General features: G+C 39.7%; 1 protein-coding gene across 1 annotated transcript in view; it reads left to right on the forward strand.

Moving 5' to 3' along the window:
* The first annotated feature begins 1,588 nt into the window (after window positions 1-1,588).
* The window catches only part of TGFBRAP1 (transforming growth factor beta receptor associated protein 1), a 37,596-nt gene continuing 12,592 nt past the window's right edge, over window positions 1,589-26,592 (forward strand). The window contains exons 1-6 of the mRNA XM_071744782.1: window positions 1,589-1,814; window positions 4,408-5,109; window positions 12,406-12,600; window positions 13,585-13,739; window positions 19,506-19,588; window positions 25,338-25,679. Coding sequence (XP_071600883.1) covers window positions 4,425-5,109; window positions 12,406-12,600; window positions 13,585-13,739; window positions 19,506-19,588; window positions 25,338-25,679 — 1,460 coding nt within the window. The 5' untranslated portion in view covers window positions 1,589-1,814; window positions 4,408-4,424. The remainder of the gene's footprint in view (window positions 1,815-4,407; window positions 5,110-12,405; window positions 12,601-13,584; window positions 13,740-19,505; window positions 19,589-25,337; window positions 25,680-26,592) is intronic.

The raw sequence follows: 26,592 nt of genomic DNA on the forward strand, positions 1-26,592 counted from the left end.
ACTGACGGGGTGGAGGAGCCGCCGGCTGTCAGCCACGGAGGGGGAGTTGACCTTCCAGGGCAGATGTACCCAGCGCTGCTTTTACGTCATATTCTGGAGCGGGGTGTGGGGGGGAGAGCAGTGTGTGACGTGAGACGCCTGCCTTAGGGACAGCAAAACAGGGATTGGGTTGGCTTGGTTGGGCTTCTCCGGGCTTTTTTGCCGGCGAGCTCCCAGCAGGGTCCGGGAGGAGCTTTGCATTGCCAATAAGGTGGCGTCATCCCCAGCGGGTTCTGCTAAATGGGGAAAAACGCGTCTGTTTTGTTACATTTCTGCCAGCTTGCCTAAGAAACTGTAAAACGCCAGTGGTGCTACACGCAGGAGCACTGCAACCGAATTAAACCGGATCTAAAATTTTGCCTATGAAGTGTTGATCCACAGCACCAGAAGTTGCTTTGCTTTTGCAGAGTAAAATAACCACCTGCTCCTCGGGGCTGCTGAACTGCACAGGCATTGAAAAGCAGACAAAGGAATTACAAATAATTACATTAGTACATTAGCCATGGTGTTGTTAGGACATAAATCTGCAGTGTAACTTGAAGGACTTGATGCATTTTACTGAGTTAAGTGGCAGCACAATGCGCTGTCCTGCTTTGAGGCAGGAGACACACGATTTTCCTGGGAGTAAATTTCACTTTTTAGTTGAGCCTCCTGGAAGCAGCTGTGCTTGCTGAAATGAACAGTGTGTTTCCCAGGCAGTGCCTGCTCCTGGGACAGAAGTTGTTTGGTTCGGTTCGGTTACTGCTGGACGATGGCACGCAGAACCGAGGTCATTAGAAAGGAAATTGTCTCATCAGTGAGAGATTTTTTACCTAAAGTACACGCAGGTGGAAGGAGTCACATCTGTCTATCCAACATTGTTGCTACACACACACACACAGCACTTCTAAACACTGTTCGCATTTGAATATTAATAAATCACAGAATAATTTGGGTTGGAAAAGACCTCTAAAGGTCATCTAGTCCAACCCCCCTGCAGCAAGCAGGGACATTCTCAAACCCACCGGGTTGCTCAGAGCCTTGTGAAGCCTCAGCTTTAATATCTCCAGGGTTGAGGCCTCAACTACCACCATGGTCAAGCTGCTCCATTTTTCCACTACCCTTTTTCCTAACATTCAACCTAAACCTACTCTAATCTAAAGCCAGTCTCCCTCATCCTGTCACTACAGGCCCTTGCAAGCAGCCCCTCCCCTGCCTTCCTCCAGGCTCCCTTCGGCTACTGAACCCTTAGAGCAAGCAGTGCCACAAGGTTTATGGATTTTTTATTCATGCAGTGACCTCGAATACGTTTTCTGGCAGCTGATGCGATTTGATTTGATTTGATTTGATTTGATTTGGTTTGGTTTGGTTTGGTTTCTCGCCCTCCCTCCGCCCCATTCCCCCCTCCCGCTGTCCTCTCCCCGTTTGCCCTCAAGCCACTCCCCCACGCGCGTGGCGCCCCTCTGACGTCACGCCCGCCTGGCCCCGCCCCTCCCTGGAGTGGGCGTGGCTCACACGCCCCACCCCCAACCGCTCTCTCCCTCGCATCACCCCGCCCATCCGTGACGTCATCGGCGGGCGGGGCACGAGCGACACCGGAAGCAGCGCGTCCCGGTTCCACCGCCCACCCTCCCCCCCGCCCCGCCCGCCGTGAGGCCTGGGCGCTGACAGCGCGGCCTGAGGCGGCCCCCGGCCTGGCCCGGACCGGCCCGGTCCGACCGCGGCCGCTCACTGCAAGGCCTCGTAGAGGCGGGTCCGGCTCCCGGTGTGGCGGCGGCGGCGCCTGGCGCTGGCAGGTGCTGGGAGAGGACGAGTAGGGAGGGGTGGGAGAGGAGGAGGCTTCGTCGGCTGCTGGGGGCGGGCGCGCTGGGAGCCGTGGGGCCTTGTCGCTGGCTGGCCCTGGGTGTGCGACGCCCGGTCCGGCTGTGAGGAGAACGCCGCGGCCCGGCACACGGAGCAAGGGGCGGGCGGGCGGGCACGCCTGGGGTGAAGCGCATCCCCGTCCTCCTGGGGTCTGGTGCGGGAAGCCCCGGAGCGGGTGGGCCGGCCAGCACCTCGGGTCTGTGGCAGGGTGTCGAGAGGTTAATTAGGGCGGTTAATTGCAGAGGGTGTAGGAGCAGCCCGAGGTGAGGGAGGCAGGGTGCTGGTTTGCCGGGCAGCAGCCGACTAAATGTAAATTCCAAGCAAGGTATTGCTGAAGAGAAGCGGGGGAGAGCAGCCTTTCCACCTCCTACCGGAAATGGGTGCGTGCGGGGTCATTAGTGCGCTTAAGGCAATCAAATGTAGTAGGTTGATAATTTGCTTGCCTAGTGATTGTTTTTTTTTTTACTCCAAACATCCCCAGTTTATTTATTTTTTTTTTCTTCCCCCTCCCCCGGAGTTCTGAACATGTGAAAAGCTGCATGCTGCCTTCCTTTTGTAACTCAGGGGTGGCCTCTTGCACTTTAAAGAGCAGCATTGTTCTGCAGAACCTGTGTTTTTTCGTGTGCATAGGCCCCTAAACTCCAACAAAGTATAACAAGTGCTTTTGTTTTTTCTTTTAATTTTTCTTCTTTTTTTTTTTAATCTCATGCAGAATATGTATGTTGACATGGGGTATTAAAAAGCTTTTTTTACAGCTTTTTTTTTTCTAGCATGGAAGTTTTAATTTCTTCCCTATCAGGCTTAGTTAGTTCTATGCTATCTTTTTGTTCTTTTTGCTTAGGGATTGTGTGTCTATACGGATTTCTTTTATACATTTATTTTTCATCTACTTCCATTTAGAAAGTTTCTTGTGAGGTTTTTAATACACCTTGGTCAAGGGCAATATTCTATAGTTCTCCTGATGGCATAGGTTAACTTTTTACCTTGGGCTACACAGGATCATTAAGTTGTTGACAGCTTCAGATAGGAAAGCTCCCTAATCTTTCCAGGTAATAGTTTATCACTACAGGCTCGTAAAAAGGGTTCAGGATTTTTTGTCAGTCAAGCTTTGGGTAGCCCTTTTTAACTTAATGTACTGTGTTATTTTTATTTTTTTTTAATAAGGCTGGAGAATAATGTGGCACTGTTGCTAGAAATTTGTATTATTGCTTTATCTTAGGCCATTTCTTTAGTGCTTCTTGGGTTTCTGTTGTTTTCTGTTGTTGTTGAAGGTCAGAACACTAATATACACTCCAGGTGAGGGAAGTTTGGAAGTGAAGGTGGTGGGGTGAAGTTTGGAAGTGTTATGGAAGCCCAAAACTAAATCCTTTTAACCTCTGAAATTAAAAAATATAAAATTTTAGGAAGCTTTTGGGGAAAAAAAAAAAAGACCACTACTGTTGCTCTGTCACATGGTTTTCTTCTGGCTATATTCTTAGTTTGATGTAATTTTATTTAGTGGTTACTTGTAAGTTGTGTACCTTTTCTGATTTCATTTTGGAATTTTTTTTCAGTGTTCTTTTGCAAAATAAGGGATTTTAGGTGTAATAGTTTGAATTTTTTATTTTTTTTTTCTATGTCTAGTTTTAGGATTGTTCTCAAGACCCTTCTGGTAGCTGTAGTTTATAGAGCGAGTATTAGAAGTACTGCTTAGCACTTAAAGACAGACTTTAGGATCTATTGTGATAGCAGAGAAGAGAAACTCTTAATTTCAATGATACTTCATCTTGAGCTGAATTAATCCTTTGTGGACCATGCTAGCAATTTTTCTGTGTGACTTTACTTATTAGTTGCTGGTGGATATAGTGCTTTATAGAGAATGTGTTGCAACACTGAGTAAGATAGACACTGTAGGTATTTTAAAAGCCATAAACCAAAGCTTTTTTAATGAGTTGGGTGATACCTTGCCATAAAGTGGCTTGAAAGTTACATATTTCTGATTGCTGTAAAGTAAGGAATCTTAAGTATGTGTTAAAAATGGATTATGTCTATGATACTTTGCTAAGGGATTATATACTAATAGGCCTAAATAAAATGTAAAGCAACGTGAGATGTTAACTTGTAGCACTGAATGCCTGTGGCTTCTTTAGAAATTCAGGAGCCAAAGCTTGTATCTTGCCATGTGCAGGTGATAAAAACCTGTAGCTGACAGCTTTATAAATCACTAGGTGCTGACAGAAACCACCTGTGATGCCAAAGTATCTCAGAGAGCCAGTAATGTGCTGGTTACTTGTGGAAAGTTCTTCAAAATAGCTAAGTGCTGTTGTAAATTGGCTTTGGAATAGACTGGAAGCAGAAGCATCAAATTTGATTCATTTCTGTGGTTATTAACGTGCTCGTTCTGGCTTGTGTAGTCAGGTTGGGAATATAGCCTGTTAAAAATGCAACAGTAAAGTTTTTGTATTGGTAAATGTTAAATTACTGCCTCCGATATTTGATTATGTGCGTGGACGTAAATAGTGTTGTGGTTTTTTTCTCTTTAATCAGATCATCTGGAAGACACCATGAGTGTTAAAGCTTTCAAGCTCGTTTCTGCTGTTGAGCGGGAGATGTTAATGGGTGACAAAAATTACATCAACATCGAATGCATTGAGTGTTGTGGAAAAAACCTCTATATCGGAACCAATGACTGCTTTATCTACCACTTCCTCTTGGATGAGAAGATCTCAACAGCTGGAAAAATAACTTTTGCTGCCACCAAGCAACTGCACAAATACTTGGGCTTGAAGAAGCCTGTGACTGAGTTGAAAGCAGCCTCTGCCCTCACCAGGCTTCTTGTGCTTTGCGACAACACGATAACACTGGTTAACATGATGAACTTGGAACCTGTCCCCACCGGTGCTAGAATCAAAGGAGCTGTGACATTCACATTAAATGAAAACCCTGTGAGTGGGGATCCTTTTTGCGTGGAAGTCTGCATTATCTCGGTCAAGCGGCGCACCATTCAGATGTTCATGGTGTTTGAAGACAGAGTCCAGATAGTGAAGGAAGTGTTTACTCCAGAGCAGCCCTGTGCTGTGGCTGTAGATGGTTATTACTTGTGTCTGGCACTCACTACACAGTATATAATTTTGAATTATAACACCGGCGTTTCCCAGGATCTGTTTCCTTATTGCAGTGAGGAGAAGAGGCCAATTGTGAAAAGGATAGGCAGACAAGAATTTCTCTTGGCTGGCCCTGGTGGCTTAGGTGAGACTAAGTATTCTAATTTTTTTTGAATTTTTTTTGCATTTTTTTTGTTAACTTCACCTCCTTAATCACTTTCAATCTGGGAAGCAAAGCTTAATTAAGTGTTGTGCTTAATATGGTAATTTTTTTCACAGGACTATACTAGACTGTTAAGACAAAAAGGTAGGTTGTAGTTGGTACTAGGTATTCTTATAACTCCTGCTTTTTTAATGCACAAAAGTCTGATTACTTGTGCATAGCAAGCTTCATTTCTTTACAGACAGCTGACAGTGGTAGTATCCTGCAGAGAAAAAACCCCTAGGTTGGTAACAAGTGAAACTGAAGAGGCTGATAGCCTCTCTGTAGTGACTAGCTGGACTTGATTTGAGGAGCCCCATTTTTCTATAAAATTTTTGGTGTAGGCGTATTAATTTTTTCCTCGGTTGCTATTCAGAGGAGTTCCTATGAAGTCTATTTGATAAATTGTAAGATTCACAAATAGGTATATTGTACCCTGGTGATAGGATAGTTCACTTCAACTAATATTTCTAACTCATGTGGAAGTAAACTCTGTTCTAACCGTAGATAGTGTAAGATACTGCTCCCATTGCTTAATTTTTTTGCTAGCATTTTTCTACTCCATGTTGCAGAAAAGGATGGTTTAAGGAGTGTAAAACCAAAGTTAGGTCATATTAAATAATACTACTGTCTAATAGCACTGCTGCTGTAATCTGTCTAAATCAACAATATGCTGTGAGGTCAGTAATCTCGAGCTTTTTTTGGAAAAGCTGCAATATCCCAGAGCTGACCGACCACAGGCAGAATGCTGTCATGCTGTTTGCCATATGACTCTCCATTTATGAGGTGCAGTTAGTGTATCTTTCCTGACACATTAGGAATACTATGACAGAAATATCACCTCTATTTAGGTCCTTAATTCAGGATTCTACATGTTTTAGATGTTTAATATAAATCCCAAAGAAAAGCAAGAGTGCAGTCAGTTGTTAATATTGAAGTATTGTCTTGTCACCCATATTCTAAATGTACATCAGTTCACCAGTTTTTCTTGAAAGTAGTACAGACTCATTAGAATATCATTTTATGCAAATTAAAGATGTTCCAAGATTAACTTGTTTTTTGAGGCATAGGGCTTTTCTAAGTGGTCTTGGTTGTCCACTTAGTAATGTTTTTTGTTACTTGCAATGTGGACATGTATTTGTGGACATTATCCAGTTTAGAAGTGCAATGAAAGTTAAAATCTGTGAATTGACTTTCTGGAAGTATTTCCTTTTAACATGTTTTAAGGAGATCCCATACTTTAATCTCTATATATCTTTTTAGGAATGTCAGACCAGATTTGGTTCATCTGGTTACTTTCTTATTTTAATTCAAGAAAGTAGATACACTTTCAAAGGCATAATTGTACATAGTCAGAAAGTAGATCTGCATTTTGTCTGACTTCTGCTTTTATCTGGTGTCCTGGAACAGAGCTGTACAGTAAGACCTTTGTTGTTAAAATGCAGCACACTTTTTAAAATAGATTGCCCTGGGGTTAAAATTTTAGATATGTGATATGTCAAGCAAATGAACTTCTGCAGCTTTAAACGTGACACAGACTTCCTTTTTTTGCCATAATACAGCAATGTCTGCTGGCTCAGAAACCTTCCAAAGGCTGCTTGCTAGGCATTGTGTAATTTTTCCTCATCTCATTCAGCTTGTGGTTGTTTTTTTATTTTTTCTTTTTAAACCATCTACTCTCTGTTCGTTCTCCACTGTTGTTTTGATTAGTATTATCTAGTTGTAATTCTTTTGTAAAATTATTAGTCTTTAGCACTTGTCTAATTGAATTGTGAAGACGGTTGAACACCTTTATCATGTAAGTATGGTATATATCTTGATATACACCTTGACATTTGAGGTAGCCTCTTCTGTGAAGTGAGTGGATTTGAAAAGGGTTTGATGTAAATCTTCAGTTCTAATTTTGTTTTACTTTTGTATGTCTTACTGGTTAAGACATGTTTCTTTGGCAGTTGGTAGAGCATCTGTGCTAAATTCAGCCCCACTTGGTGTCTCTTGCTGAAACTGAAGCAGGGGGAAATTTTGTCCTTCTTTGCAGGAAATGTGTGCTTCATTGACAATTTGTATTGCCAAGGAAATGAAATGCAGGAGAAGGTCAGCAGAATGCATGGCATCAGACATGAGAAGGAAAGTGAACCTTCTCCAGGACCCAGGCATGATCCTAAACTTCCAGCTGTACTGTGGGAAGGGCAGCCTCTCTGCTTGCTCTGCGTTGGAAAAGGCTGGAAATGTGTGACTTCTTGTAAAAGGAAAAAAATTTCCCTCTCTGCCTGTGCATCTGAATCTGTAGAGTATGTTCAGTGCTCAGGGTGCAGATGAGAAGCAGGAAGCTCTGTACAACAATCACCTGTCTGCACAATGCAGTAGCAGCAGCAGGAGTTTGAGTAATAGTAGTGGAAGGCTCCCTCACATTGGAGATGGAAGTTTTCTCATCAGATTGCTGGTGAGAAAGGAAAACTTGAGGAGGAGTGGGTGGGTTGTACAGGTCACCAACTGTGGTTGCACAGCTTGTGGTGTTGAGGGATTTGTCTTTTCTGAGTGTGGATCCCTATTTAAGGAAGAGGTGTGATCCACCAAGCTGAGTGAGGCTAAAGGTTTTTTTAGGATGACCAGCCTGGTAAGGAGGATTTAAACTAGGAATGGTGGTTGTATGCTGAGTTGGCAAGCAAAGGGTGCAAATGAGGTGGATAAGAGACTTCATAATCAGCAAACAGGGCTGTAGAGGCTCTGCTTCAGGCCTGTGCACAGAAGAAGTGTGAACAAAACACTGTGATGGTGAAAGCTCTCTCACTTTTTCTGGAAAATCAGCACAGGTGAGGTGTGGTGTTGTGCCTTGGGACAAAGGAGGAGGCAGCTGAGAGTTTATGCATTAGAGGATGGACTCTTAGGTGGCATGGTGACTGTCTGCTACAGACCACCTTAACAGGAAGAAGCTGGAGGTAATGCCTTCTCTGCACAACAGGAAAAAACCTATATTTGCAGGCCCTGGTTCTTAGCAGGCACTTGAATCTCTCTAGTACCTGCTAGAGGGGCAGCATAGCAGGACACAGGCAGTTCAGGAGATTCTAGAATATATTGGTGTTAGCACAGCTGCCTGAGGAGGTGATGAGGCAATGTGCCCTGTTGAACCTGGATAGGTATGTGAATGTCAGGGGAGCAGCCTTGATGTAGTAGTGTCCATGAAATGATGAAGGACTGGAAGAAAACAAATGTCTTCACTCCTCTTAAATGAGCAAGAGAGGATCCAGGGAGCTACAGACTGGTCAGCCTTACATTTATTGCCAGAAAGGTGATGGAGAAAGTACTGGAAACTGTTACCAAATATCTGAAGGGCAAGAATGTGATTTACAGAGGGGAAATTGCCTGACCAGCATAGTAGTCTTTTATGATGTAGGGTACCTAGCTTGGTGCGTAAGGGGAGAGCAGTGATATTGCCAATTTCAGCAAGGCTTTGGGCGCTGTCTCCCGTAACATCTTTGTAGACTTAACAGATTAAGAATGAAACAGAGAAATGGAAATTTCTCTGGATCGAAAGCCTGGCTTAAAAGTTTGTAGTCAGCAGCACAAAGCCCAGGTAGAGGCAAGTCACTAGGTGTATACCACAGGAGGTCTATGGTGAGGTCAATACTGACATCTCTGTTAACAACATGGATGATGGGGCAGAGTACACCTTCAGCAAGTATGCAGATGATACAAAAGTGGAAGGGATTTTTTGCCATTCAGAGAGACCTTGACAGGCTGGAGAAATGTGATGATGGTAACCTCATGAAGTTCAGCAAAAGGTAGTGTCAAGTTGTGTGCCTAGGGAGGAACAGCTTTGTGCAGCAGTACAGACTGGGGACTGACTGACTGAAGCTGTAGAACAGCTTTGCACAGAGAATCTGAGGGCACTGGTGGGCAAAGTCACCATGAGCCAAAAATGTAGCCTTGCAGCAAAGAAAAACAGCCTACTGAGCCACAATTAGTGGCAGACTTGGTAGTGTTAGGTTAACAGTTGGCATTGGTGATCTTGAGAGTCTTCTCTAATTTAAATGATTCTGGTAAGAAGAGTAGTGCCAGCAGATGAAGAGAGGCAATTTTTCCCCTCAGTCCTAGTCAGAGCATGTTTGGAGAGCTGGGTCCATCCTGGGCACTGTGGAATGACATGGGCATACTGGAGTAAATCCACTGAAGGAATAGAAGGACAATTAAGTGATTATAGCACCTTGTATGTGGAGAGGCTGAGAATGCTGGAATTGTTCATCCTGAAGAAGGAAATGCTTACAGAGGTCTTATCAACTGTATGGGTAAGGTAAAAAAGTCCAAAACAGACTGCTCAGTGGTACTGTATTCAGTGAAAGGATGAGAGGCAGTCCATACAAACTGAAATACAGGAAATTCTACATAAACATAAGAAAACAAATTCCTCATTGTGATGGTGGTCAAACCAGGAAATATGTCTTAGAGAGGATGTGGAATCTCTGTTCTGCAAAGATAATCAAAACCTGACTGGGCGAGGTCTTGAGCAACCTGTTCTAGTTGACTAGTACTTTGAGCAGAAAACTAGACTAGACAGCCTCCAGAGGTCCCTTCCTGCTTCAACTAATCCATGACTTTACTTAGTTAGAAAAAAACCCCAAACCACCCCCCAAAACCCACAAATACTAAATACCTAATTTTACTTTATTCCTTTTGCTTTGCCAGAATAAACTCAGTGGTACATGATTTCAACAGTTGTATAGTGATTAAGTAGGCTACAAATGGAGGTGGAGAACTGAGCCTTATAACTTGTAAGAAGTGCACGGTTACTAAACAGAATGATTCATAGAAGTTAAGCAGTGTCTTTTCTCATAGTTGATGACACTGCATAAAACTGTGTAATCAACAGTAACCAGCATGTTCCCTTCTTGTTTTCACCCACTTGTAGTGTTCCTCATGCTGTCAGCTTCTATGACAACTGAAAGTGTTCCTGTTCCTTTTTAAACAACTTCCCTTTTTTATCAGTAGTCCTTTTATTTCAATTTTTACAGATATTTTCACTGAGAAGCTTTTTGCTTTAAAACAAACAAATAAACAAAATCTACAGTCTGTTGTGCAAAGTCCTGAGTAACCTGATCAGTTGCTCCCCCTTTGAGTGTGGGAAGAAACCCCTTCTGACTTAAATTATTCTATTACTTAAATGATTCTATAAATTTCTAGATCTTTTGGTGCTGAAAACAGTGTAGCTGTGTTTTGGCTAAGTCTTATAAATTTTCAATAGCTTATACATTTTTAATACAGAATTGATTTCTGTCTTCATCTCAGTTTCATCAAATGCATTCCTATACTATAAACAAGCCATGGTTTCTTGCAGTTGTCATGTTTGTTATATTTAGGAGGGATCTGGATGAAAACAGAAAATATATCATTCTACCACAGAAGCCCTAGCTGTTGGGGGCAGAGGGATGTGGAGAGTATAATGACTTGGAAAAGTACTGTGCATTGCTCTTTGTATGCCTTTACTTTCATAAAGAATTTTTTAAATGACCTGAAAAAGAACTTTGTCTTAAAAAAAGAAAAAAAAAATTAATATCGGATTTTTATAGTATTTTTTGAGAATGTCAGAGAAATAGAAAAATCTAAGAATTAATCTTTCAAATTAGCCCTGAGTTTACTACTGGTTAGTATGTATTCATCTTGTTTCCCTTTTTTTGGAATGACATTATAGTACAGAGTAACAACTGGAAGGCATTAAAAATGGATAGTGCAGTGTGCCTGGTGTAAAATTCCACTTCTCATCTGTAAGAATATCAAGATCTATAGAGGAAATCAGGAGTTATATGCTATGGCAAAAAAAGAAATCTTTTCTGTAAGGCATTCCAATTGAAAAGCTGATCATTATAGTGCAAAAGCGAATAGCATTCTTTGCTGATAGTCAGATGTGAAGTTTTAATTTTGTGGTGTTTGATGACTTCAAAGCTGCTATAAAGGATCCCAGAAGCTTAGTCTCTACACTGCAGTTCTGCAAAAATCTACAACTTTGTTTACCTTTTTGTGTTTTGTTTTGTTTTTTTTTTCTTCTTCCCTCCACCCCCCAAGATGGTTCTCCTACCCAGTTACCCTTACCCTGTTATCCTCTGTTTGGAAGAGATTTTGTAAATTGAATAACATAATCTTTTAATCTCCTCTGTCCTTTAGAGCTCAGGCTTACTGTGCCAGCTGTCAAGTGGCTCATTCCTTCTGAAGAGCAATTTTCATGGGAGAGTCTTTTTAATGGCATGAGAATACTGGTTTTAATGGGTGCATGCATTCATATTTCAACAGAAGTTTACAACATGCTTTGCTAGGGCTCAACTGATAAAGGGTTACTGAACTAGGTCTGAAAACTTTGACTGGAGCTTTTCTTCAGTTAATGTTTCTGAAGAATTGGGAAATGCTAAGTAATTGCAATAAATTGAAACAGTGACCCGTGGTCCAAAACTTCTGTTGAGCTAAGAGGAGGAAGGAGAACAGAATAACCAGGAGGAAAGATAGTGGCAGAGAAAAACACAAATTAACTGAAGGTTTAATATGGTTATTTTTATTTATGGTTATTTTTAAGACAGCGTAGAAGATATCATTAGAATATTAAAAAAGACTTTACTTGTTTGGCTTTTGGGAAAATATACTTTATATGCAGCTTCTGCATTTTTTTCCATCTGATTGGAAGCACAGGTGCTTCCAGTCATATGAAAAAAGGGACTCATCCCTAGCTGCCAGACAATTACTCTATGAAAAGTTTGCTGTAGCAAAAGTAAAGAAGTATAATAAGAAGTATAAGTAAATAATTGTCAGTCAACTAAAATGTTCTTCAGACATTTGACAATACAAGGAACAAACATGCATTCTTTGCCAGGTAGGTCAGGCACTACAGTTCTGCAGCTCCTACTGTGGCAGTCTTGTTTGGATGCTGGGTCTCACTGAATTTTAGTGTTTTGACATTAATTCAAACTACATGATGTAGTTATATATATATATATATATTAAAAAAAAAAAAAAAAAGCTCAAACTTGCTAAGCTTGAATAATACATACTTCTTGCTTGTTTCTTTCATTATTCTTCAGCTTTTTGATGTTATCAGTTTCTGTGGTGAAGGAGATAGGAAAAAAAAAAAAATTGAGCTGTGTGATGTGCTGCGTCAGTTTCTTCTGCAATTTTTTAATTTCTGTACCTCGATAGCCACTGGTAAAACAACAGTCTTCCACTAGCACAGTCTCAGGCTTTGTTTTTCCCTTTTTGTAGGGATGTTTGCAACTGTAGATGGCATTTCCCAGCGTGCCCCCGTGCACTGGTCAGAGAACGTGATCGGAGCCGCTTTGTGCTTTCCTTACGTGGTTGCTCTCGATGATGAGTTCATTACTGTGCACAGCATGCTGGACCAGCAGCAAAAGCAAACACTGCCTTTTAAAGAAGGTCACATTCTACAGGACTTTGAAGGTATTAAAAAGGACACTTATTTTCCATCAGGAATTCCGGAACAACCATCGCTGCGGGCACAGTCACTTCTGTTTGTTCTTAAAATAAAATTTCTAGCAGGCAGGTTAACTGTTCAGACTTTTACTGCAAGTGGTTTGCTGGTTAGGTTCCTGTAGGCTATCATAGGGAAAACTGATTCTAAATTCCAGGCTTCTAACAAAATATATGGTCATTATGTCATGATTACCGGGTTGTCTGATAGAAGTATGTAGGGTTAGAGATTTTTCTTTTAACTGAATTATTTCTTTCAAAGGAGCAATGTCAATTTAATGCTATGTGTCAATGACTCTGAGGCACAGCTATCTGCCCGTTGGCTATCCTCTCAAAATTCTAATACCTTAAATCTGTTTTTCTGTACTTTTTTCTGAAATATCTATATAAGAGATTTAAAAATGGGTATTTTATCAAGAATTGTTAAACCAAAAAATACGAAAATTTCTCTTAATGTACTCTTTAGTTAAGAACTCTTAAGTGTGGAGTACATTGTATTGCTGCTTTTTTCCAGGAGAGCTACAAACTCTAGCACTATGAACTGTATGTTACTTGCCACCCTTGGTATTCAGCTTACAATTTTTTAATGTAAGCCTGTGGAAATATCTGGCAGTTAAAAGTCACTGTTCTCTGGAATCTGGTCAGCATTTTCAGAGGTGGCATTTACAGCTTAGTTTATTATGAGAAGCTATAGCCAGTTTCATTTGCTCAGAGTAGAACACAATTTGCTGTATATAAGTAAGTTTGCCATTATCTCTGTACTTCTGAGATGGAATTTACAGGTAAATTATACTCTCTAGTAAATATGATAACAAAGAATAAGTTTTGGAACTTTAACACTTGTTAGATTCTTAAACGGCAAATTTTAAAGCTTATTTTTGAAGTGTGTTTTGTTTGTTGGTGGTTTTTTTCTGTAGAGAATGTAAACTGAATATGTCTCTTTACTCTGTCCAGGAAAGGTGATTGTTGCTACTAATAAGGGTGTATATATCTTGGTGCCACTACCCTTGGAAAAACAGATTCAGGATCTTCTAGCTAGCCACAGAGTGGAAGAAGCCCTTGTTCTAGCAAAAGGAGCTCGAAGGAATATTCCTAAAGAGAAATTTCAGGTCTGTCCTTCCTTTAGTTTTCATGAAAATATAGATTTCACTGGGGGGTCATGTATAAAATCAAGTGATTAGAGAAGATAGGGGAGTAATATGCATTGAAGAGAAATCTTAACAACTTTTATAGTTACAGCCAGAGGAAAGAGATGTGCTACTGAATGGGCTTGGGATTGGGCTTGTGAAGGCTGTGACACTGGCAGTTTTGAACACTGCTGCTCTGCTGGGGTTTTGATGTTGTTTGGTTTTTTCCCTAAGGCGTAGCTTGGAAAAAATTGCATTCAAAACCAGAAAACTAGTGATAGAAAATCCACTGTGATGCTTCCTTAGTACTAGGTTCAATTATTATTTGTTATTGCTGGTTTTAAGAGTATACTTTGTTTCAAATCAGAGTTGTTAGGTTTTAGGGTTTTTTTTTGGAGATTCTTACTATTTCCTAAGCTCCACAGTAGTACAACTTCAAAGTTAATTGATGGGAAGTCTGAAGCAAATACATCCTACATCCAAACTCATACAAGTAGTACAAGTAGTGAATATTTAAGATTTTTATATTGCAAAGTATCTTAACTCTTTGATTGGAGTATTGGTTACAGATACATACTTGTTTCCTTCTATCTCTAGTTTATTCTAGAGATATTCTACTGTTCCTATTTATTCTTTAGAGAACGAAACCTGGAAAAAAGTATCATGAGCTCTCTACTCACAAAATAGGTGAATGAATATTTGATTTGGTTTATTTACTTTTCTAAAAGCAAAGTTTGATCTGCAACGGGGAGAAAGTCTAGTGGGGTTTGGTTTTTTTAATAACTTTGGAGCATTTTGTTGCCATTAAAATACTATGTGTTGTATTACTCCTTTTGTTTAGAAAGGTGTCAAGTTTGGAACGTGACAGAATTGCAATGGTCTGAAATTATTCTGTTGGTCAGGATTTTATTAGTTTTTTCCTTAATTTCAAGAAGTTTTTAATTACTTGTCATTTAGATTTTGGTCAAGGCTGTTGAAAAGCAGTCATTAAATTAAATTAAATTAAATTTGTGTCAGCTTTCATTTTGATCCTTAACGCTTCCGTTAAACGAACAGCTGGGGGGCTGCTGGAAGTAAAAACCTTGGCCAGAAAAGTGTTTCCATCCTTTTGCTAAGGTCCAACTATCTGGAAATACTTGAAGCTGAAAAGTATTTAAACTAATACAGAGTTAGGTTTCCAGCAGATTTTGCTTCATGTCTTTGCTCCTAACCTTTCCTCTGCAATCTATTTAAAGAAGCAAACTAAAATCCTGCTGTGATGACAAGATGCATGATCTAATCCATGTTTTCTGTATATGATAACCTCTGTATCTCTGTATTCCCAGTTTATGTAGGATAGCGTGGGAGATGTCTTTGAGTTTGCCGCAGGATGAACTGCACTTCATTATCTAAAATGCGTGATGTAGGAGTTCATTTGTCCTAAGTTTCTTTCATTTAGGATTTTTTTTCTTTAGGATAAGTTGCTTTCTCTTCACATGTACCTGATGAGCACAATGTGTGCCTTCCTGAAATTACTGCTTTCAAGAATAGTTTAGGTTCTTTCTAACATGAAGTGCTTTTAAGGGTGTTCAGTTACTCTGAGTCAATGCTACAACTGAAAAATAGAAAACATATTACCTGCAAGCCAAATACCCTGTTCTAGTTGTGGGCTTTATCTGAAAAGTGATATTAACCAGCTAAAATTGGTGGAGGATCTAATTATTATTATTTATTATATTAATTAATCCTGACCAATATTTAAATGAACCAGCTTGGCTTGGCTGTTGAGATGTTAGTCTGATTTTTCAGACCATATCTGTAGCTGGAGATGTAACATGTTGAGCTTACTTTCTAACATGCCCCTGATACTTAGTGCTGTCATTATAGGTTTGTTATGAGCACATCAGACTTTTTTTTTTACTGTAGTCTCAAGTATTATAAATCTAATGGAGTTCAACCAAATTACATGCCTTACATATGTCTTTTGCAACATTTCTTTGGTGAGCTTTAATGGACCACATCATCTCTCCTTTCTAACCCCTAAGAGACAACAATAGGTAGATAAGTGGGCAATAGGCATCTTCTAACAGGTAAATTCATATATCTGTTTTGCAAGGTTTACTGATTCCTGACACTTTCAAGGCCTTATTTTTGCATTTTATATGAGCAGTAAAAAGGAATTCATAGGTTTGGCATTAAGGGACTTGATCCAGCCACTCTAATTTATCCGTACAGAAGTGATAGCAGTTGTCTGGTACATGTAGTAAAGTTCCTCTTTTTCTACATGCTGCTTTAATTTCTGCTTTTTTTAAGTGTCTGGTGACATCTTACGTGTAACATGGACTCAGTCATGACATTGTAGGACAGTTCTTGATGACATGGGTTTTTTTTTCCCTACAGTTCAGTACTCTGTATTGTTACTGCATGCATACACAGGTGCATGTTCTTTCTCTTCATATCAGCAGTATTACACCAGCATAAATACATACATATCCTGGTAACACAGCATGATAGTGGGATTAAAACAGTGAAGTGCTTACTTTATATTATTTGTACAGCCAAAATTTAGCTATTGGAAAGTAGCAGGTCATGCATTAGTAGCTCTAACCTGTTATTTAGCCTGTAGTCCCTGCAGACTACAAGTTTATCTCTGCCATATTAGATGAAAATTCCTTTGTCTTTGATCCTGAAGAATTCCTGCTAGGTAAAAAATATGCTAAGCAAAAATGTTGCAAGGAGATGGCTTTGCTGGATATAATTTTTGGTAGAAGAATACAAAGGCCTTTCTACCATGCTACCATGAAATGACTGAATACTACTCATTAATTTTTCAGGACAGCTGAAGTTTGCAGAAATCATGGTTGATGGTAGTGAAGACCTTGGTTAGATTGACACACATCTTTCATAGGTATCTCTCTTTTCTGTTTTTGGTTTTTGTTTTGTTTTGCTTTTTAAATTTAATTTTCATATCTTTTTAGTTTCAAAAACATATTAACTGCACCCAAACCTGGCCAAAAGCCAAACTGACTTTCTAGAAGAAATGTTTTGGCAACCTGGCTGATAATTCTGACTGGTTTAGGAAGCACTTTTCCTAGCAGTTTCCTAGTTTTTTCATAGCAATTGAGAGAATTAAGGCTTTGCTATATAGATGTTGCAGTTTCAGCAGTCATTGTTCTGTTTTCTGGTACTTTTTCAAATATGAATTAACAGAAATCTGATGTGATATTTTTGTAGCTTTTAAATGTGAATTTAGTCAACATTGTAGAATTTGCTTAAAGCACTGCAAGTTCTATGGTGGTTCTTCAAAAATGACAGGAAAATAATGTAGAGTTTTGGCTGGGTATAACTGAATAGCTTTTTAAAAGAAGCGTACTGTGGTATTGTGATAGATAATTCTAGAAGAATTCTTTATATTTTTTCTACCATAAAAGCTAACTGTATGTGGTTGGCATGTAGGTCTAGCCCATTTTTAAAAACCTGTGAGAGTAAGAATACTGAATTTTCCACAATCTGGTCTGTTGCTTCCACTTTCTTTAGCCCAGGACTTCTTAGTGTCTAGGATTTATCTTGTCAGTTAAAAATCAACCTGAATATTCCCTGTCCCATAAGTGCATTTTTAAAAAGTTGGGAAAGTATATGTCTGTGTCCATTCTACAGCTTTTTTTATTGTGTGGCTTTAAGGGACAAGTGAAGGAATGTCAACATTTAAATGAAAGTGAATACCACTTAAATCAGTTCAAATTTAAAAGTGGTTCCTTGGGCCTAATATATATATCATATATCTGGACACAATCAGTGAGCTGTTTTCAACTTCTGGTTGAAAAGTTTGCTGTACAGAGTAAGCTGGAAAGTTAAAGTAGTATTTTCAGTGTCTTAGATCAATTCAAACTTGATCCCAATTACCAAATTCACTAGATGTGTAAATATTAGAGGTCACTCCACTGCAAAGATTGGAAACAGGCTTTAAAAAAAACCCCACCAACTACTTATAATACTAGTTAGCAGAGTTAGAAATATTTATTCTTCAACCTTCCCAGGAAAGTGTGAGGTCAGATTTTGAAGTTTTTCTGGTGCCACAAGATGCAGATAGCTCCAGACTGAAATCCTTTACTGGCGACCTTAAGAATTTGACCAGATGTGTGTTCATCACTTCATAGATTACCATTTATTGATGTAATAACACAGTCTTGTTAGCCATCTATTTCGGATATTCTGTGAATTACTACTGTAATTAAATTACCTTTTAGCTTTAGTTACCTATATTTCGTTTTAGTATTATTGGATGTAAAGCATAGTCACAGTTAATACAAAGATGTCATGAAATTTTTTTCTTTCATTTTGATATTTTTACTTTCATCCTAAAAGGGGCAACAAATAGCATTTCACTGTTTACTCTTCTCCACGCTGAGTAGGTGATAAAAGTCCCACGGCCTTCCAAATCAATGGGTTTTAATGGCTTGCTAATTATCTAGATTAAGTATTTCTTTAAGGTAATCCATTAGTGAAGAAAGCATGCACAAACTAAATGGACTTAAGCCAAGCTTTTCTCTTGGTAAATCCACAATCTTTAATCAAGGTGAAAAATCACCAATTAGGTGAGCAGTCTGCTCTGCTCCTAGCCTGACACTCTTAAGCAATTTCTGCCTGGAATATGTTTCTAAAGTGTTGCAGTTTCTCTGGGTATTTTCGTTGAAAATGTCTGTTATTAATAGCAACATTCATGAAAACTCATTAATCATAAGAAAGCTGTATATAAATGAGAAAGGTAAAGGGAAGAACTGAGAGTACATGAATTTGCAAAATACTAGTGTTGTCACAAACAGTGGATGCTTTGCAGAACAGTTTAGATTCCTTGATTTTAGTAATTCTCTTTTTGCTGTTGGAAATATTCTGAGCATGACTGTTTAATTTTCTCTCGTGGTAACTAATAGACCGTTCAGATTAAAGAAACGCCCACCATTTAAAGTAGCTTTGTGTTCTTTTTCTAGTGAAGTTGTAAGCTTTTTCTGTTTAGGTGTGACCTAAACAGTAAAACTTTGTAACACAGTTTTTTGTATGGCTTACTTGTGATTCTCCTTTTAAACCGTATTTCTTAAGTGTATCGAATTATGTATTTCATAATGGATAAGTTGAACTGTTTTGCTTGTATTTTTATTTAAAAGAAAACACCACCAAAAAACCCCAAACCAAAACCAAAACAAACAAAAAACCCCAAAGCAAAATGCAGACTAGCAGAAAATCAGCAATGTAGTGATCAGCTGGGGATGAGACTATGAGAATCACCATCAAGTTTGCAGAAGTGAGGTGAGACAAACTTGGCTGTGTATAGTCAAGTGGGACCTCCCTTGAGTTTAGATCTTTTTTTGTGTGTGTGTGCCTACTTGAATCGTGGGGAACTTCAAATGTGTAGTTTTTACTTTTGCATATACCACAAACAAAAACATGAGACAAAACAGAGTGATGCTGGATAAGTCATTATTTGAATGAGAAAACGAAAACTTGCTGTTTGGCTTTGCTTTTAGTAAGTCCTTGTGAACAGTGTGCTCCCACACTTCTGTGTAAGAAACTGGGTCTGATCAGGAGGTTCAGTATATTCAGGTACATGCAGTCTAAAATGTAGAGGATCAAGAGTTTATTTTGATGGGTCTGGTTGAAGAATGTGTTCAGTGGTTTTGGCAGGTAGTTCTTGCAGTAGTGAGTAGTGACTAGCACTGCATAAACAACTCCTTCCAAAGATAATAAACCTCTTTCCCCCCTTCTCTTTCATAGGTAATGTACAAACGAATCCTGCAGCAAGCAGGTTTTATACAGTTTGCACAGCTTCAGTTCCTTGAAGCAAAAGAACTCTTCAGGTAATTGTGTGACAAGAAATTATCTTAATTTATCTTCTTTAAATAAGGAATTAGTGTTCTTGGTTTAAACACTTAGTTGCTTGTATGTTTTTTGATGCCGGTGTGAGTTCACTGTGATAAAATGGTTTTGGTGGGGGTAAAACCAGAGTAATATCAAAACAACTTGATAATTGAAGAGTTAATGCAACTGTTTTTTTTGTATGCTAACACACAGTAGTATTAAGGCTGTAATCCTATAATCAGAGTGTTGTATGTGTAGAGATCTTTTTACTTTATGCCCATGAAGGTCAATGCTTTATTATTGAGCTTGTGTTGTGATTTACAGCATGAGCATTGCCTGGTGGGGTTTTTTTGTTTGTTTGTTGGATTTTTTAAGGGGAAAAAACCTTTTAACAAAAAGTTACCATTTAAATGTTAATTACAGTTTGAGTAGTGTTAACACAATTGCACACTTTTTCTGAGGATCCTGATACCGAATTTAACACTTGTTCTGCTAGGCTTTTTCCAGAAGACATTTGTGTTTGAAATCTCTACTACCCTTCAATTTAGCTGTTTCAGCAGTCACTTGTTTACAGACTGACCTTGGGATTCCACTTTCATTCAAAAAATGCTGCTCATTATCTTTATTTTACCTGATAATTTCATTTCTGCTAACCATGCCGCATTCTGCCATAGGGCAATTTCCAGAGTTACTGGAAATTTCCATGCTGACCACGTAAAATAACTCTCCTTGTTATCTGTTGAAATTCAGTTTAAATCAGTTTAGAGTCAATGGAATAGGATCAAGGTTAGCCAATTTGCAGTATATTGTAAGTGTGTAAGTGTAGGAAAAATGTTGTCCTTGGGCTGATGGAAATGTATCTCAGAAAGTAAAGCTTTGGGGAATGGTGCTACTGATGAGGGACTTTGCCATTTTGTCTCCAGCTCACCAGGACAAGGGAAGTCACTGGACTTGAATGGGAAATGTACTTTGAGTGAAGATTGGAGAATGACAAGAAAGGCCTGAAAAGCATTCAGTGGCAGTTTGTCTTGGCCACAGACACTTTCTGTATTACTTCATAATTTTGGGCGGTAGTGAACAACTTGCAATCTTCCTCCTCCCTGTGTTCTTCCAAACAATAAACCGAATTGGTGCTGTGTTGTCTATCTAAAGTAGAAAGTACAATCTGTAGGTAGTTGGGAATCCATTACAAAATTCCCACAAAGCCCTTCTGTGTGGCTTTTCAGTGGCCTTTTTTCATTTTTTTCCTGGTGTGTCTAGCTTTGGTAAAATATCTTATTGAGATTATACTTACTGTAAAGTGTCCTCACTGTCTAGCTGTGGCTGGATGGTCAGACTTGTATAGCTCTGCAGATAACTTGATGATGGGTGACACTTCAGCTTTTTTTCTATCACTTTATTCCACTCTGCCTGGCAGTGATCTTCTATGATGGCTCATCTGGGGGACCTGCCTTGCTGGTGGTAGCCTAAGAATCTTTTAAATGCAGTGAAAAAGAGTAAATGTATCCTGCAGGCAGCTCCAGTACCTTGTGGAAGGAGCCCAGATGAGTTATGCAGCCTCCACCCAACTAGCAGTCCATCTGGCACATGAGCTGTAATGAACAGGATTGTGGGAGATTCTCTATAGAAATAAACACACTTCATGAGAAAACATGCTGTCCAGGCACGAGTTTTGGAGCTGAGTTGGCATCCCAGGGTGTTCTCTAAAAGTTGCAAGTCCAAAGCAGAACAACAATTCATGAATTTCTGAAGTGTGCTGGGAGAGAAAGCAAAGCTAAGCTTTCTGTACTTTTTTTTTCTGTCCAGTCATATGCAAGATACTCAGATTATTTTTGTGAGTCTGAAAAAGTCCTTATGGAATGCAGGTTATCTGATCTGCTTTGCTGAGCACACCCATTTTGAGTAATATGTCTTTAGGCTCCATCTTGAGGATGCACTCAATCTTGTTCATTTTAGACTAAATGATGCTCAGAGGAAAAATGGGAAAGATAACAGCAGTCACTTCCTTCCACCCCTATGTGCTGATCTGCAGGTGTTTCAAGCTAGGGCTGGTCAGAAATAACTTAAAATCTGAGGGGGAAACTCTGCACCCATCTGAGAAAAGATGGCTTTAGCAGTGACACAGAATGGCTGCAATACCTCAAAGAACATTTTGTGATGTGGGCTTACTTCTGGCCAAATATGAAGTAAAACTGTCTCACTGCTCAAAGTATGTCAGCTACAGGCTCTCAGGGCAAATGATAATATTAGACAAGAGCTCTTGTTTTCTTGCATCAGTAATCCTTTTTGGATAATATTGTACAGATACAGTTACATCTTAAACTTAACTTCATAGTTCTCAAATACTGAAACTTTTAAGAGGAATACTTTCCAGCTAAGTTCCTTCTGATATTTCAGAATACTGAAGAATGTTAACAAAAGGAAAGAAGTGGTAGTTTTATTGAGACTCAAATAGTTCAGCAAAGGGATGAGAACTTTCTTCAGCTGGATCCATTAACTTTACACTGAGTGAGCTGTCACAGTGAGGCTTCTTTGATGTGACAAATTCTGTTACAGCAGAATTGTTGTTACATAGTTGTGATTTATACTTTCACTATTAAATATTGATATCATTGGAAGTTCACATGCAGTCAGACCAAACAGCAGTGCTTATCAAAACATTTGTTGAATTCATTGAATGGTTTGGGTTTGAAGGGACCTTAAAGGTTATCTAGTTCCACCCCCACCTTGCATGGGCAGGGACACCTCCCACTAGATCAGGTTGCTCAAAGCCCCATCCAACCTGGCCTTGAGCACTTACAGGGATGAGGCATCCACAGACTCCCTGGGCAACCTGTACCAGCGTCTCACTACCCTTACACAAAAGAGTTTCTTCCTAATGTCTAACCTAAATTTACCTTTCAGTTTAAAACCATTACCCCTTGTCCTATCACTACACACCCTTGTAAAAAGTCCCCTCCCCAGCTTTCCTGTAGGGCCCTTCAGATACTGGAAGGCTGCTATAATGTCTCCTCAGAGCCTTCTCTTCTCCAGGCTGAACAACCCCAAATCTCTCAGCCTGTCTTCACAGTAGAAGTGCTCCAGTCCTCTGATCGTCTTCATGGCCCTCCTCTGGACTTTCACCAGCAGCTCCATCTGCCTCCCACTTGTGTTGGGGGCTCCAGAACTGGACACAATACTCCAGGTGGGGTCTCAGAAGATCAGAGTAGACAAGAATCAACTCCCTTGACCTGCTGGCTACGCTTCTTTTGATGCAGCCCAGAGTACGGTTTGCTTTCTGGGCTGCAAATGCACATTGCTGACTCATGTTGAGCTTCTTATCAACCACCACTCCCAAGTGTTCCTCTCCAAGGCTGTTCTCATCCATTCTCCACCCAAACTGTATTTGAAGATTTCTCAATGTCTTGCTGAGATGTTGGTAGCTGTCACAGTGAAATAATTTCTCTCCAGTATATTTTACTGATTAGATATTGCTCACAGCCTAACATGCCAGATACTGGAGCTTGGCTAGAGACTGGCTTTTCTGGTGTGGAGCTGTTTTTCGGGCAGTTCAAGCCCCGTGTATGAATCAGAAAAACTTGGTATTCAAAGTTGTTCTCACGGGAAAACTTCCCATGCCCAGATTTTTCTCTTGTGATCCTCTATTGTTCATGTTGCTGTTCCCATGCTTTACAGTCACTTGTTTTTGGAACAGGATACTTGGTGCTTTTAAATTTGCTGTTGCTGCTGTCTCTCAGAATTTCATTCTTCTGGTATAGGTTTTTATAGCCAAAGTATTTACTTTTAAAATTTCTGAATAAGTGTTGCCATACTGATGCTTCCTACTATTTCCCTTATCCTGGATTATTTTGGAACTGTGTCTGGCAAGAACTGAACAGCTCAGGGCATGCCCTACTGCTTTAGTTACTTTACAACAGTAGGGAAAGAATGAGTCTGCTTGTGAGGATCTTTCACAGTTCATTGCCTGCAGAAATCTGCTGTTTTGTATACTTCCATGGTTATAACTTTTCTTTTTCAAATTATTTCCAATAAAGGTTGTAAAGAGAGTGTTATAGAGGTTGCTGATCACCACATAGATAGGAACTAGTTTTTTAGTTTTTCTTGCAACAAAATTGTAACTAACCAGGGTTTTTATAGAGAAATGTCAGTATGTTTTTATTTTTTTCAGTAGCAGTATCTCCTGCATTTCAGGAATGCTCATTTTTAAATATGAATTCTAAATAATGACTTTGGCAACTAAAATATAAAGCCTGATTTTTTTTTTAAATTTTTTTAAAAATTTTTTTTTTCTTCTCCTAAAGCAAGGTCTGAGAGGAGGAGTCATTCTAGCTACAAAAACTGGGGAGTTGTTTGCCACATGTGTAAAATCTTCTCATTTTATTTTGTTACATCATGCATTCTTCAAATGCTTGAGGAATTTATTCAGTCCAGGATGAAAGTGTACTCTGCAGCATATCTATGTGACAGCTTGCTCCTGGATAACGTACAGATGCCCTTCACACACAAAATGGAAAAGTCACTCCATAGTATCTGGCACAGGTGTACACCCAAGACACCTGTACAATAGACTACTACCTATTAGCTACATGGATGTATAATCTGCAGTATTGTTTATAGTGTAATATATCATTTATAATTAATCTACAGTTTGTTTTCAGAACCTTCTGAAGAAGTGAGCCAGTGGAGGAATCTGGTGCATTGCAGAGTTAGGGAAAATGTTTTCATCATCCAGCACATGTTCTGGAAGCTTTAGTTTTTTATGGGAAGCTGCTGATTTCTGCACACCTTGTACAGCATTTGTGGCTTCCCTGAAGAGGTCTGGGACAGTCCTACAAACTGCACTAAGTCTATTCAGCCTTTTTTTTTTTTTCTTTTGTATGTGCTACAGAACATTTTTGTGAGATGTCGAAAGCAAAAGGCTGGCCACTCTGAATTCTCAGAGCTTTTAAAGGCTAGAGAAGGAAAAAGAATGATAGACTAGACAAGTTTGGATAGAAATAGTAAAAAGAAGTTCCAATTTTTTTCTGAATATATTTTCTCCAGCGTAGAAGGCAAGAATACAACGCAAAGTATTCAGAGTTGGTGAGGCCACACCTCGAGTCCTGTGTCCAGTTCTGGGCCCCTCAGTTCAGGAAGGATATCGAGGTCCTGGAGCAGGTCCAAAGGAGGGCAACCAGGCTGGTGAAGGGACTCAAGCACAAGTCCTATGAGGAGAGGCTGAGGGAGCTGGGGGTGTTCAGTCTGGAGAAGAGGAGGCTCAGGGGAGACCTCATCACTCTCTAAAACTCCCTGAAAGGAGGGGGTAGCCAGGGGTTGGTCGGTCTCTTCTCCCAGGAAGCCATCAGCAAGACAAGAGGGCACGGTCTCAAGTTGTGCCAGGGGAGGTTTAGGTTGGACATTAGAAAGAATTTCTTTACCGAGAGGGTGATCAGACATTGGAATGGGCTGCCCAGGGAAGTGGTGGATTCTCCATCCCTGGAGATATTTAAAAAGAGACTGGATGTGGCACTCAGTGCCATGGTCTGGTAACTGCAGCGGGAGTGGATCAAGGGTTGGACTTGATGATCTCTGAGGTCCCTTCCAACCCAGCCAATTCTATGATTCTATGAATTTTCAGAAACTGACAACTTGTTGGTGTCCTGACTCTAAGCATATGTGAGCACACATTCCCAGTATGTTTATTTTTTTGTGCCTATGTATACTTTTTCTTTCTTTTTTGCTTCATCTAGTTTGACACTGTAATTGCAGAAGCGGCCAGCTTGATGTCCGGGAGCTGATCTCTCTCTACCCCTTCCTGTTGCCTACTTCCTCTTCATTTATACGGTCTCATCCCCCTCTGCATGAGTATGCAGACCTCAACCAGCTGACCCAAGGCGACCAGGAGAAGATGACAAAATGCAAACAGTTCCTCATGACTTACTTGAACGAAGTCCGCAGCACCGAGGTTGCAAATGGCTACAAGGAAGATATTGACACAGCTTTACTCAAGCTGTATGCAGAGGCAAACCATGAGAGCCTGCTGGATCTGCTCGTTTCAGAGAACTTTTGTCTTCTAACAGATAGTGCTGCTTGGCTGGAAAAACACAAAAAGTGAGTGGATTTTTTTTTTTTTTTTTTTTTTTTTTTTTGAGTATTGCAACCTTGACACCAGGGGGGAAATTACCTGAAATGCTGTTGGCTTTTAGAGCTCTGTGTTCAAACCCTCATAGTTTCTGTGCCTTTAGGTCAAAAAGACAACTCAGCCTGCCTTGTCAGCATGTAAAAATGTTGGTGAAAAGGTATTAATTGACAGTCTGAAGTAAAGGAAATGTGGTCTTGTGCTGATAAATACAGAATTCTCCCTCAAAGTTTCTGCATTCAGTACAAAAATACAGGTTTGGTACTGATGTGGAAGGGAAAAACCAACCAACCAAACAAAAAAGTTATTTGTTTGCCCTTGTGGCAATGTGAGAGTTGAATGGATGCAGTAGTTGTTGTACATGGACAGAATAAAAAGACTCTTTGGAGCATGCATTACCTTAGGTAGAAGCTATTAACCAGCTAGTGGCTTTTTGTAGGTTCACTAAAAGGAGATTGCTTAAGACAACTGCAAGTGACTTCAAATTGGAAATGCCAGCAGGTGGAGAATTGACTGTCATTAAGCAGGAAACACTAGATAGTAAATGTAAAATACCAACTCCAGTCGTAGGTAGTGTCTCTGTCTTGGATTTAATTTCTTTAATGGTAGCAATGTCAATGCTGAAAAGGAGTCTTTTAATTTTGAGTAGATTTAGAGTAATTTTATTTATTTCATAGTTTTGTTAAATTGTCTTTAAGTTTGGTTTGTATGCCATACTTTTGCAAAAGTGAATGGTAGAACATGGTTCTATGACAATGGCCATTAGAGAACTTTAGCTGTATTTTTATTACAATTCACACAAAAAACCCTCTGTAATGGCACTGTATAAAGCTCTTCCTTCCCTGCCTTGATTTTATGTGGCAGTAAAGAAAATAAAGTTTCTGG

The sequence above is a fragment of the Heliangelus exortis genome, chromosome 1, assembly GCF_036169615.1.
Source record: "Heliangelus exortis chromosome 1, bHelExo1.hap1, whole genome shotgun sequence".
Taxonomy (NCBI): domain Eukaryota; kingdom Metazoa; phylum Chordata; class Aves; order Apodiformes; family Trochilidae; genus Heliangelus; species Heliangelus exortis.